Below are 13,486 nucleotides of genomic sequence, written 5' to 3'. Positions count from 1 at the left end.
CAACAAAAAACTAATAACAAACCAGTTGGTTTTTGTTATTCATTTTCCAACTTTTGAATAACAAAAAACAGATTAGTACATTTTTCATTTATTTTTCAGCTTCTGAATACAAAAAACGAACAACAACCTTTGTTTTTTGTTGTAGCTTGTTCAACACAGGCAAATATGGTTGGGAGACCATGTGTCCTGACAAGAAAGAATTTAAAACAAGACAAATTACACTCTTACTTTATCTTTATACAGTCAGCGCCGCTTTAATCGGGGTGCCTCTGGAGAAGTAAAAATATCCTGAATAAGCGGCTGTCCCAATTAAACGTGAGAAGTTTGAGATTCACACTTTTTGTTTATAAATGAAAAGAAAAAGAATGGAATTACATCACATTATGAATAAATGTTAAATATATCATTTAAAATGAGTCAAGTGTTTTGTTTTTTTATTCCTAAACAAAATTAATCTTTTTTTTTTTTTTTTTTTTCATGAAATTAAAATTAATGAAATTCCATCTTATCACAGGAGAGGCACCTGCGATGTTGATATGCCAACTTTCTTTGCTACAGAAGCCCGAGACTCCAGCTCCTTCAAGAGTTCAACACGGTTTACGCAATTTACGCAATTCACAGCGTAATTACTTTTCTGTTCTATGTGAAACTGTCTTGCTCTGAAAAGCGATCCCCGTTCATCATTTGAAAATACTATCTCCCAATTAAACAAAGTCACGACCCAATTAAACTACATAAATAGGATTGGGATGAACAGTCTCCCAGAATGGTATCCCATTTAAGCAAAAAATTTGATTATCAGTAGCCCAATTAGGCGGCACCGACTGTACACGTATGTGCTTGGGTGACTGGAGCATAAGGATTGGACAAACCCTGAGCTACACATTCTCCTCAGTCCTGAAAGTTTGAACTGTAAGGGATCTCCCAATTAATATTCTGAAGAACTGATCAATAACAATTGTTTTTCTCTTTAAATTCTCTGTAAATCAGTAAAAACAATACTTTTGAAGGAGATTAAAGGTTAAAAACTGATTATACAAATAAAATAATCTAACCTGCTCTATAGTGCACCCTATGCTGCAAACATTTACACTACTGAAAAAAGTGGAAACAAATTGAAAGAGAGTTAGCATTGTTTTGTGTGACATTACACAAAAATCACTGTATCTGGAGCTACATTTCAGTTTCTCTAAGCCAGTGTTAATACATGGGAATGCAATGAATACTCTATTCAACAATGTAAAGGGGATTGGCTAAAGAAGTTCCCTTCCCTACCTGCTACCAAGCTGACCAAAAACAAGCTGACCACATCAATACAGATCTGGATAAGAGGTATATTTGACCTTAAATACCAAATAAGGCCCTTTGTGATACAGAGGAAACAGTAATGGTAGCCTTTATGACCTTTAACTTTAAGACCAACATACAATTGCTCAAAAACATATTACTGTACAACTTATTTATACATAAACAGTGGATAAACCTAAACACATAATAGAGTTCTGAAGTTTAAATGTTGTCCATTTCAAGTTAATCCTGATGCTCTTCACTGACCCCAGATGCAGCTTCTGCTTTTATTTTTAAGATTAGTAACAGAAAAGACTTGGTGTAGTTAAATGATGAGGTAAGGCTAGGATTTTAAACTCCCTGAAGCTTCTGTACTGTCTACTACAGACTGGCTGTTACAGACTCCATTCAAATGACAACTCTAGCTGGGGACATCATCTTAGTCATAATGCACAACTTAAAGGGAACAGAGCCCACAACACTACACATATATTTAGTATTCATTATTTTTATAACATTTTAATTGTCACACTCATGTTTTGGGGTAAATAACGTGAATACATGTTTTTTCTTTTTGTTTTACTGCAAATGGAAGAAACTTAAACTGACCAAAGCGGTTCAAAATGGAAATCTGGAGGAAAACATGTTCAAGGTAAAGAGTGTGGCTTACTTGGGGGTAGGAACACTTCTTTTAAAAGTCCTTACAAAAATGTGACATTTTCATTTAGGTATAATGTGGAAAGTACATACCCCATGATCTTTAGCTGCAGTGGCTATCTTAAGAAGCAGATCTTCCTCCACAAAAGGTCTTACTGCATCATGGATGATGACGACTTCTGGTTTTGTCAGCTTGGAATCATAAACCTGGCTGTCTGTGAAGACTTTGAGGCCATTGAAAATGGATCTGTGCCGTGTTTGTCCTCCAACAACCAATGTAATTCTTTTGTGACTATATTTGTGAATGATAGTCTTCATCAAATCAATGCACTCTTTTGCCACGACAACAATGATGTTTTGAATCCAATTAATTCTGTAAAAAAAAGGACAATGTTTAGTTACTTACACTGTGTTGCTTTATAGTTATGGGGCATGTTATATTGCTGTGTTCTGTAACGGTAGTCAATTAACTGACCTACCTAAGCTACATTATTATTATTATTATTATTATTATTATTATTATTATTATTATTATTATTATTATTTAGTGTAAAATATTGAAAAAGAGCAAGACCCAGGGATAAAACCTGTATGGCTTTCTATACTTAATGATTGCTCCATGTGTATTATTTGTGGCAGCTGATAACAGCAGAATGAAACAAAGGTATGTATGGAAAAGCACATTGCAAAGCTACACGTCGCGCAATATTCAGCCATTCGAGCCATGATACACTGTCATTGTTAATTACTTTTAAACAGGTGATGCATTTGATGCAGACACATCACTCAGGCGATTACACAGTAAAGGACCGTGCAGTTTTACCTCTAGTGCTATATACAGGCGTGTGAATACTCGTTCTGATACATTTATTTTAAAATTAATTACGTTTAAATCGCTTGACTCCGCCATCAGATAAGTTGTGGAATGGTTTCCTTTCTGCAAATTCCCGCTTGACTGCAAATGATGCAAGTAGTTGCTTGAGTGCATTTTTACCGTTTAAAATGTATGCTGTAGTCTTGAGTCATATCGAAAGAAAACACAATTACACAGGGACTCATAATGTAAGGTTAACGGGGTTTTTTTCCTGATCAGTTAAAAGTGCCATGAAAGTGTAGGAAATACACTTTATTCGACTGCAAGGCTAGAGAAGGGATCAGATTTCACAGGTACAGGATGTTAATTTGGTCTGTGAAAGTCCTAAACCTTTACACTCCAAGAACAAAAAAAAATACCGGTTTCACTACACTGACAACAAAATATGCGTTTGTCACAGCTGAATATCCCAAAATATTGCTATCTCTGTCTAGCGGTCGGTTGTTTGATAATATGTGACGGTACATTAGGATGACGATTTTTAAAAGCATCAATTGAGCTGAGAAGTCCGTATTGATTACCTCTCGAAGGCTTCAATGGTGAAGCTTATCAATGGTCTATCCAAAAAATCACAAAACTGCTTGGGGGTCGACAGTCCCATTCTTTCCCCAGACCCTCCCGCTGGTAGCACTACAGCCACCGGGAAACCGACCATTCTGCTATCAGTGCAGCTGCAATTCAAAGCGGGCTCGGTTGTAATGCGAGTCGCTGGTTTGATGGCCTTGGCCTTGTGGGGGTATTTTCTGTCGGTTTCCATACAGAAAAGCTGTGGGAACAGAGAAGTTACTTAGACAGAAAAAAGGCAATACGATAATTCTAACAATTAAATAAATAGTAAATAACTGTGAATTTACCACAAACGCCGTTGTTTGTTTTAGGGAGAAGAAAGTCGCAGCAGCTGCCTGCAATAATTCTGCAATGACGTGGTAGGATGAAACACGACTATTCAGCCTGATAAGCAATGTGGTGTGGGGATATTCTGTAATTGTTGTTCGTGTACGACTGGGTCTGTTCAACTTAACGCTCTTTGTATGTTTAAAACGAAAACAACTGGGGGCAAAAATCACCCATTAAATGGCCATTTAATTTAGAAAAAAAATAATTCACTCAACTAATAATTTCGCAGTGGAATTCCATAGAAAGAAATAAACCTGTTCTTAATCCTTAACAACGCTAGGTTTCTTTGTGCATACAATGACTAGGTGTTGATTACGTCCAGGGTTTTTTGTGCTTCGCTTGTAATTAATAAATATAATGAACGTATACATTGATACTTCAGTGCAATAGGCTACATGTATTTGCAGCATTTGTTACCTAGTTTCCATGTAATTTATATTAGTGAAAACAACATAGCATTTATGTTTGACAGTATGCTATAATTTGAATGCCTTCATAAAATGATATTGCCGTCAACACCATACCCATATATTGTTGCTCAAGGGAATAATATAATATTAACTATTAGGCTACCATTACAAATGTGTTGTAGTTTGAATCCTCCCCAAGTTATCGCAGGCTGGCAGGAATGGGTTCCACCTTTTAGTTTACCATCAGGACAATAGAGGTTGGTAAAGATTAATAAATGGGAATTACACAAAAATGTCATTGCAGAGTTAAATTTCAGATTAGATTGCAGATGAGACTGGCAGCCCACAGCATTTGGAACAAGATGAGATTATATGGACCACTCAACCATCCAGATTTACTTTGACTTCACAAATCATTACAATGTATTCAAATTTCATAGTTCACTTAAGTCCCTACAAGTGAGATGAATGAGAATTATTTTGGTGTCCAAATCCTCACATAAAAATCTAAATATTGGAATTCCAACAGGAATACTACATTTTTCTTAGAGTTTGGTCCTGTATGTAGACTGTCCCCTTTCCACCCACCCCTCTCTTTTGTTTTGAAGATCTGCCTTTTTTCAGGATATAAAGATTCCAGTTCTAGATATTATTTCCTTTCCAAGCATTGTGTAAGTCTGGGAATCATGAAGTTGAATTTCAATAAATCATATTACTGGCAGGTGTTTATTGGCTTGAATTGGAATGCCTATATCCTCTTAATTGTCTCTTCAGTAGTCATGTATCAAGCACCTGCCAATCCAAAACAGTAAAAACAAACAGCTTCATTGTTCCTTACAAGTAATGTTATGTTGTTATGCATGCCAAGGATTACATTTGTGAGTCTTATGTCATTTGGAATCTACTAATGCTTTAAGAAATGCAGTCCAAGATAAGACATTTGAGTGTGTGCATGTTTTATAGTTTTCTATCATCACAGTGTAGGGTAAATCATGAATATTTAAATTTTAATGGAGAAAATGTGCCTTTCATGAGATTATGTTATGTGCATGCATTGGGGAAATATGACCCTTGCTTGAATGTTACATTTTGTCACCACCAAGAACCATCAGGGAAAGGGTTGTCTACTGCTGTATATCTTCAAATAAAAACAGGAGAAAATCAGTTTAAACTCAAAACCACAATGATTTAACAACAGCACAAGTGCATTTAGAGTTTTATTTCAAACTGTAAAATATTTAGAATCAAAATGTGATTCATTGGACCCTGCTGTAATTAGCATAAAAACTGTCATGTAACTAGCCAATATTTGTGCTCAAAATTTTGAGGTTTTAATTCTGCCATCATGTTGTAGATACCCCCCCCCCCCCCCACCCCCCCACCCCCCCACCCCCCCAATAATTTACAAGATACATTATGTGTAACTCATTGTTTACTGTTCTGGTCAATAGTTTGTTCACATATTCAGTGTTAAGTTAATTAATGCATTGAATGACATCTTTCAGATGTCAGATTCCTCTGCAGACATTGTCTTCCTCCATTCATTACCATTTGCTTCCAGTAGTTCCCGGCACGGTCAGTAGTCCTTTCTTTAAACTTGAAGTGTGCCTTTCCTAAAAAAAAGCAAACACAGTTTTTCTGTAAGGTTGCAATCTGACTGAAACAGATGAAAAATGTGTATCTTTGTCTTTATGTATATAGATTGTGAAAGATTGTTCTTATTTTAAAGGTTCAATAGCCCTTTTTAAGCAGACCCAGAGACAAGAATATTATTTTTAAACAACACTTTCGTGCTTCAATTTATTCGTTGCAGAAAAAAAAATAAAAATAAAAAGAACAAAACAAAAACCTAACTCACTAAAGGAGTACTAACTACCCTTTTTTCAGTCCTTAAACTAATCAACTGGACAGCTAAGCTGTTTACCAGTTACAAAACATACATGGTACATCACAAACAAAAAGGTTCACACTACCGTTTGTTTTTGTTTGTTTGTTTGTTTTAAACCACACAGGCTCTTCTCACAGACTGGAGACTGCCCAGGACAAACATTTTCCTCTGGTTAAATACCTGCTATGGGCAGGTGGCACTTTAACAGAAAAATGAATTACATCTGTGGCTGTGCGAACATAGCCACACCCCCACCTTTCTCTGGCAGGAACAGAAATTAACCCTATCCCTGCCAATCCCCAACACATTTCTTCCAGGCAGAGATCCGCTCTGCTACAAGATGTATTTTCTGAAACAGCAACTGTTGTGATTGCCTCACGTTATGCAGGAGATCACTGAACCAACATTGGCAAGAAGGAGTCAATTTGCTGGATACTGTGTACTTCTTGATGACAATTGTTATGAGAAATTGAAAGACCAATGCATCAGAGTTCAGACAAATGCCTCGCATGTGATGGCCAAAGGACACCTTATTGAACTTTCTGTCACAAACAAACACAGATTAGCTCATGTTGACAAGCTCCAAATTTGGTTGCACATCATGTTTTATTATATATCAGTAGTTTTTTGTGAGTATAAGTTGCCGTTAGTTACCACAGACAACATCATCATCAATTATCTTAACATCTGCAATGGAGGCTGTGTGGTCCAGTGGTTAAAGAAAAGGGCTTATAACCAGGAGGTCTCCGGTTCAAATCCTACCTCAGCCACTGACTCATTGTGTGACCCTGAGCGAGTCACTTAACTTCCTTGTGCTCCGTCTTTCGGGTGAGACGTAGTTGTAAGTGACTTTGCAGCTGATGCATCGTTCACACACCCTACTCTCTGTAAGTCACCTTGGATAAAGGATAAATAAACTAATAATAATAATAATCCCCTGTAAAGGATTGCAGGAATTTAACAGCTGTTTAATGGATTTCTTTAGAAAGTTGTATCATAGGTTCTACTCTACTACTTTGATGGCTGTCATGAACCACTATTTCAGACTTACTTTAAAAGCAATAGAAATCTCATTTGTACCTGACTCTTCAAAAGTAAAAAAAAGTTGCTCTGTTTTGGATCATAGGTTTTATTTTATAAATGAGTGGTAAAATGTAAAGGCATACGGAAACACAAAAAGATGCAGACAAAGTGAAATTTTGCAATGCAATGATCCATTCATATAATGAGACATCATGGTTGGAGATGGGTTGCATGATCAAACTACTGCACGGCAATCTTATAGTGCTTTGACTGTCAGGAGCTGAAATTGTTTGCAGAAGGTAATCACATTTCCTATTAAAAAGTGATCAAATTATTCAACACTAAGTTATTTAAAAAATAAAAAATGGTACCAATTCCAGGCTGCAACTATTTAAGAAAATCCTCTTCTAATCACTTGGCTTTATAATTTTGTTGACAGATTAATAGCTGAAGTGTCACGATTGCAAAATGAGGCTCATTAAAAAAAGGGCCTGGCCTCTGTGTGCAAAGCATTTCAAGATGACATACAACATATTTTGGAAGATATAACCTTGTAAAAAAATAGTATAATAGTAGGGTGTTTCTGTAGATTCCATATTCAGACACGTGTTTAATAGTGAAGCCATAATATTTCAAGAAGATACAGTATATAACATATATTCACATAGAAAACATACAATGGGACACTGTTACTTTGACAAAAACTGAAAAAATACAACTTGGACAAGGATAAGGTTGATTTTGTTACTACAAATACTGACCAATGAAAAATAGAATTGAAAAGTGATAGGATCGTCTTGTGTCTATTCTTACCTAGCGACTGGAACCCTGGGTACTGGACCACTGGTTATAATACATTTCTAATTAAATAATTATAACAGTATAAAACTAACAGGGAACTACTCAGAACAATTTTTAACACAAATCAAAAAGATTGACAGAAGATCATAATCAAGACCAAGATGTTGATTATACCGACAGAATGTCTGCCTGACTCATAAATCTTTACAAAGGATTAAATAAACCTCAGGCTACAGTTTTATATCAATGAAGCTGAAACTCAACCCTTTGTATCTTTATAATAGAAATATTATAACACCGTCATTACTTTTCCTAATTGAAAGAAATTCCACACCTTCTTGTAACATTTGCAGTCTTCGTTTCAAAGTGTTGCCAAATATTCAATGAAGAGCTCTCCTTAAAGCACTTTGAGTAAATGTGGAAATGCACATTCTGTCTGCTTGTATTGGTATTCTGATATGAATATTTTATACAACATGCCCCACTTACATGCCCCCCATGATATCTAATTGCCATTAACCCTTAGATAAACAACCAGTAAGGCCTGGATCCAGAGAGCGCATGATGAAGCAGATGGGCATAATAATGCACAATAACATCTCAAACTTCAAATATAAAGAGTGTATTATAATATGCTGTACATTAACTGGATTTTTTTTTTTTTTTGAGAAAACAAATGATATGGGGTTGATCTGATCAACCTATACCCCGCCAGGGTAAGCCACAGCTGGATTTTATTGGGGTATTTTACAGCACTAGGAAATCACCCTTGATTGATTGCAACAAGCACCTAACTCTGGTTATCCCAGGCTTACACCTGAGAGAAGGTGGTTCGATGAACTCAGTGCTGTTAAATACTCCAGCTGTGGCTCATCCCGGCTGGGTGTATGTTGATAAAATCGACCCTTGAGGATGTGTATGATTTTATTTTGGCCATAAAATGAAATAACTAATTACAAAATGGCCCTTGATAAAATTGAGTTTGACCCCCCCTGCCAGAGACCATTAGAAGAACTGAACAAGAGGAGCTGTTTTTGGAAGTAAATAAACACCCATCGACAAACTTGACGTGGGAGTCAAGTCTGATTAGTCAAATTAGACAGTCAGTGGGAAAATCAAGTTTGTTGGTTACATATACACCCAACCACAGCTGTAAATTGAAAATGTGACGTATCAGTGTCATGAAATGGCTGATAATTGTGTTCACCGTGTAGATAGAGTGAAAAAGACAAATAGAATGGGCATCCTAACATTGCATACGGGTCGATATGCTTGCTCTTAATTGTATTATTACTTGTACTGTAACACTTGAAATGTATTTGCTTACGAAGTCGCCCTGGATAACGGCGTCTGCTAAGAAATAAATAATAAGAAGAAGATATATAGTATGGATGGAGTGTAGTCCACTACATAGTGATCACGTACCTGTGTGAAGCAAGAAGTTTTACAGTAGGAAAGAGGTAACCACCATGTGACGATAAGATGAACTTCCCTGTCTAAGAACTCACTGCTTGCTTTTTAGGCTAGTCGAGAAATCACTTTTGCTTGAGAAATGATGTATCAAAATGAATCTGCTGATTTTTTTTGACCAATATTATACCTTACTTAAGGTAACATTAGGGCCATAAGGTTCATATTGAAATACATGTATGTGTTGTAATTGACCAAAATGATGGATCCAAGCAGCATGGCTGCACTGTTCAAGTTCTTCCTGAATTCTCAGGTGACCTTGACCTAGAACTCTGGGTAAAATCATTCACATTAAAGGGGACAAACCAAAGATGAGGTTTAGAATATATACTGCAGCCAAAAATGTAGTATTTTTGTATTGCATATTGTATTATTAAGCTAATTTTTTATAATTTTGATGACTATAACTCATTGCTTTGGTTGCAGTTTATGTTAATATGAGTAAAGAAATAAAATGTATTGAGAAAAACATTTTATAATAAAGTAAACAATTAAAACTGACAGGAGACCAAAGTTATATTAATACTTAAATAGCAATATTTATTTTTGCAAAGAACTTGTGGTTCAAAGATTGCACATTAACAAAAACATATATAGTTATCATTTCATTATACATGACATAACTGTCTCTAGTAGTACAGTATATTAAAAACAAACACCTGTTTTCAACACATTGTTAACAGAGATGGCTTTTAGTTAAGAAAATGCTATAAAAAAAAAAACAAGCTTTACAATCCAAAAAAAACATATATTACATTATATACAGTATTTAAATTCTTAATTCCAGGTGCAAAACTTAGGAATTTCTTTGGACCATAACAAAAAATATATTTGACAATTCTGTTGTACCATGTGTTTTTCATTAAATAATAACATTGAGTAAAATAAATATGTAATTTAGGTGTGTTTCTATGTGTCTGTTTATTGTAGTAATGAAACAATTTCAGTAAAAGGCTTATTTTAATTATACCAGAGCTTTCATATTGTTATGAACTACTTATGAATTGCATCGTTAACACATTGAAACAAGTATATTCAGAATTGGCTAGCAAAGATGAAAAGAATTCTTCTCTAAACAGACAAGATTAAATGTTATTATGCTTTATGGCTCCACTGTGACTAAAAATGACTTCCGATCATAACAGGGTTGGAATGAACGATAAGCCCCGGCAATTTTGTGGTACGCGGTAGAGAGGTCTGCATTCTTTCTGACTTAGATCATGCATTGAGCTGATAAGCTAGAACTTCATAGTATTTCTATTGGATGATTATACATGAAGCTCATGTCTGGTCCGCAAATGGAATATCTGTTTAATTAAAATGTGGGTATTATGAACAAAACATCTCATATTGGAGAGGGGCATCTCAAAGACCTTTGAACACAGTTAAGTATTTGTTATTAAGTATCATGGTCATTTTTAATTAGCTTTTGACCTTCCCGCTTGGTTCAAATACCATTCTATATCACATAGTTTAGACTAGTGTTCCAGTCTGGTGTTCGTAACCTCAGCTAATACCTCATAGCACCGTAAACGCTGTAAATCAAAAGACGTCAAACGACTGACTGTAAGGGCCATAGGTACACACTACCATCCTATCACATGTCCCATTAGGGTCACACATTTGACAAACAAAAAAAATTGAAAAATGTTTACAGAGTGGTTACAGTCACAGTTCAGTTTTTATCTTCTGGTTCATGCCAGTTAACTTTGTGCTTGCCCGTCTTGCCTGATCTCTTCTTCCCTTTGTGATTATGAATGGGCTTCGGCGGAGAAGACACCTCAAAATTGTGGCTGGACTCATTGTGTTGCCTAGAGTACCTCTTACACTTGCAGGATGTGACCACGGTTATTTTGTACGTTCTTGTGCTCCCGTTTTGGCACTGGAGTTGGATGCGTTGGGTTCGGGTCTTGTCTGTGACGCAGCGCCACTCCTGAGCGTTTCTTCGGCTCCAGTACTTTCTGCCATAGCCACCACCGATCCAGTTGGGCAACATTTGAGCAGGCAGGCACTCACCAGCACAAACTAGCTCCTTCACAGGGTTAATGCTTGTGCATTGCCCATCTGAGATGTACTTGGTGGACCTGAGTTCTCTGCAGCCAACCTGAGCCTGGTCTGTGGAAGCCAAACAAAAACACACCTTTAGCCCTTCAAACTGAAACTTATAAATAAAAAGATTATTGTCTGATTAGATTCATATTAAAGCCAACGTTTCCTTAACTAAAGTTTCTGAAAGTATTCAATATGTAGTAGAGATAATAATGAAATATCTTAATGAATGAATGCAGTGTCTCAAGGTATTCAGCATTCAAAATATAATCTGAGATTTCCTCTCCAGCTAAATTAACTCCTATTAAATAAAAGAGACACACCTACATTTGCTGAATACGGTCTAATCCACTTTTTCATCGGCCATGTCTGGGTGTCTGCTGATTTCTATGAACTGTGCACTGTTTTTGCCAGAGTTATTTCATGACATTGTGTAATGACTGATATTAACCCTTTTGTGAGCACACCCTTGCGAGATTGTTTTTTTTGTTATGTATTTTATTACATTTTACCTACTGTAACTATATATTTTATGTATTTATTCTTTAACCAGAAAATAACCAAGTCCTGTTATAAAGTTTCCCTGGCAATATGACCAACATCTTGAGCCTTGAATTATTCCCATTATGAAAAGTGCACATCCTAATGACAAGATCTGACATGACTGTCATATAGGTATTTGAAATGTGTAAACTGAGTAGATTCATAATAGACTTTAATGGTTAAATAGCCCATGTGTCCAAGAAAGCTATATAAAATAGAATAAAAATATGTAACTTTTTCTTTAACTACAATGTATTTAAAGAATGCAATGTGCTGCTTTGTCTGTCTTCAGACTGCTAATCCCTAAATAATACTGTGTCCTATATTTGGAATAAACTGTGAACAAAATGCAAAAACCACATGTCGAAATACATGTATATTAAAGATACGTTGCAAAAAAAAAAAAAAAAAAAAAACATAATAACGCAATGTGTGTATGTCCCTTTCGACACAGAACAGGTTAGTCTGCTTGGAGAAGGAAGCATTTTCTTCGCGGAAACGTTTAATTTCGGTTGACATCTCACTTTACAATACTGCACACCTGTCAGCGTTTACCTTAGTTTTATATCTATCTATCTATCTATCTATCTATCTATCCTACACAGTGAAGAATAGAAATAGTGATATAAATACATTAATACAATACCTTACCATTTTGATCAGTTCCATAACCTCCTAAGTGTCTTCCTCCATTTCTCGCCTGGTTTAATGTATCGTTGTTAGGATTCTCTTCCACAGGATTAACCAGGCGTGGATATTGAATCTCTGTAGCATCGTTTTTGAAAGCCAAACAGTTTATCAGCAGAACACAAGCTAAGATTAAAATGTGGCATTCAATACTGTGCAGAGGCATGGCTGTTTCCCTAACTCTAAAAACGTAGTAAATGATGCGCACCAACCGTATTGGGATTACTATTGCTTGCTCTCCTTATATACTCGCGGGTTGTTTTTGGCATTCATTCATGTGTAACTTGCGGAAAGTTTTAGAATGAAAGTAGGCGTGACCTCCCATACGACCACGCCCACAAGCCAGTCGTCAAATAAGAAAGGCAACTACAGAGATGAGTACCTGACTGCAGTGTCAGTACTGCTGTAAATAGACACACCTTCCAAGTGGCAGTATTATTACAGTGACAGGTCTTAAATGTTCATGTAAGCAATGCAGTATTAAACAATATGTTATGTATAACGTATGCATGTACAGTATATATATATATATATATATATATATATATATATATATATATATATATATATATATAAAGATAGTGAGACAAAAAAAAACCTCTGACATAAAGGAATTACCTTATCATATGTTCCTGTTAATGTGGTCTGTAAAGTCGTTAATGGTTGAAACTGGGAGAACTGGGTGCCAAGGGCATTGAAAGACAATGCTCTACTGTACTGTAGATCAAACACTGCTGCACTGTAAAGTGAGTCGAGTGTCTGCATAGTATGGCACTAACTTACAAAGACATTAAATAAATACATGTGCTTCAGCGGCAATCGAAAATGACAAAGAATATATAATTTAGAGCTTGAAAATGAAACTGACACTCATAATATTTTTCTGCATGAACAGACAAA

At 35.8% G+C, this 13,486-nt stretch overlaps 2 protein-coding genes across 2 annotated transcripts in view; both read right to left on the bottom strand.

Annotated features, from left to right (window-relative positions):
- Positions 1–3,931, bottom strand: part of LOC117399487 (D-ribitol-5-phosphate cytidylyltransferase) — a 66,434-nt gene extending 62,503 nt beyond the window's left edge. The window contains exons 1-3 of the mRNA XM_033998713.3: positions 3,673–3,931; positions 3,340–3,584; positions 2,038–2,317 (exon numbers count right to left, since the gene is read on the bottom strand). Of these exons, the coding sequence (XP_033854604.2) occupies positions 2,038–2,317; positions 3,340–3,575 (516 nt within the window). The 5' untranslated portion in view covers positions 3,576–3,584; positions 3,673–3,931. The remainder of the gene's footprint in view (positions 1–2,037; positions 2,318–3,339; positions 3,585–3,672) is intronic.
- A 5,896-nt stretch (positions 3,932–9,827) lies between these two features.
- On the bottom strand, positions 9,828–12,985 carry LOC117400407 (sclerostin domain-containing protein 1). Its single transcript, XM_034000318.3, has 2 exons — positions 12,551–12,985; positions 9,828–11,422 (listed from the first exon to the last, which is right to left on the bottom strand). The coding sequence occupies exons 1-2, from the start codon at positions 12,750–12,752 to the stop codon at positions 10,983–10,985; spliced, it is 642 nt and encodes a 213-aa protein (XP_033856209.1). The 5' UTR covers positions 12,753–12,985; the 3' UTR covers positions 9,828–10,982.
- Between the last annotated feature and the right edge of the window lie 501 nt (positions 12,986–13,486).

Source organism: Acipenser ruthenus, chromosome 4 (genome assembly GCF_902713425.1).
Source record: "Acipenser ruthenus chromosome 4, fAciRut3.2 maternal haplotype, whole genome shotgun sequence".
NCBI lineage: Eukaryota > Metazoa > Chordata > Actinopteri > Acipenseriformes > Acipenseridae > Acipenser > Acipenser ruthenus.
The sequence above is the reverse complement of the archived record's forward strand: the minus strand, read 5'-3'. Positions and strand labels throughout refer to the sequence as shown.

Bases quoted from the DNA above. Each gene is read 5' to 3' on its own strand.
- LOC117400407 (XM_034000318.3), bottom strand. From the start codon at position 12,752: ATGCCTCTGCACAGTATTGAATGCCACATTTTAATCTTAGCTTGTGTT. The intron at 11,423-12,550 runs GTAAGGTATTGT...TGGCTTCCACAG, and splicing joins TTATGGAACTGATCAAAATG to ACCAGGCTCAGGTTGGCTGC.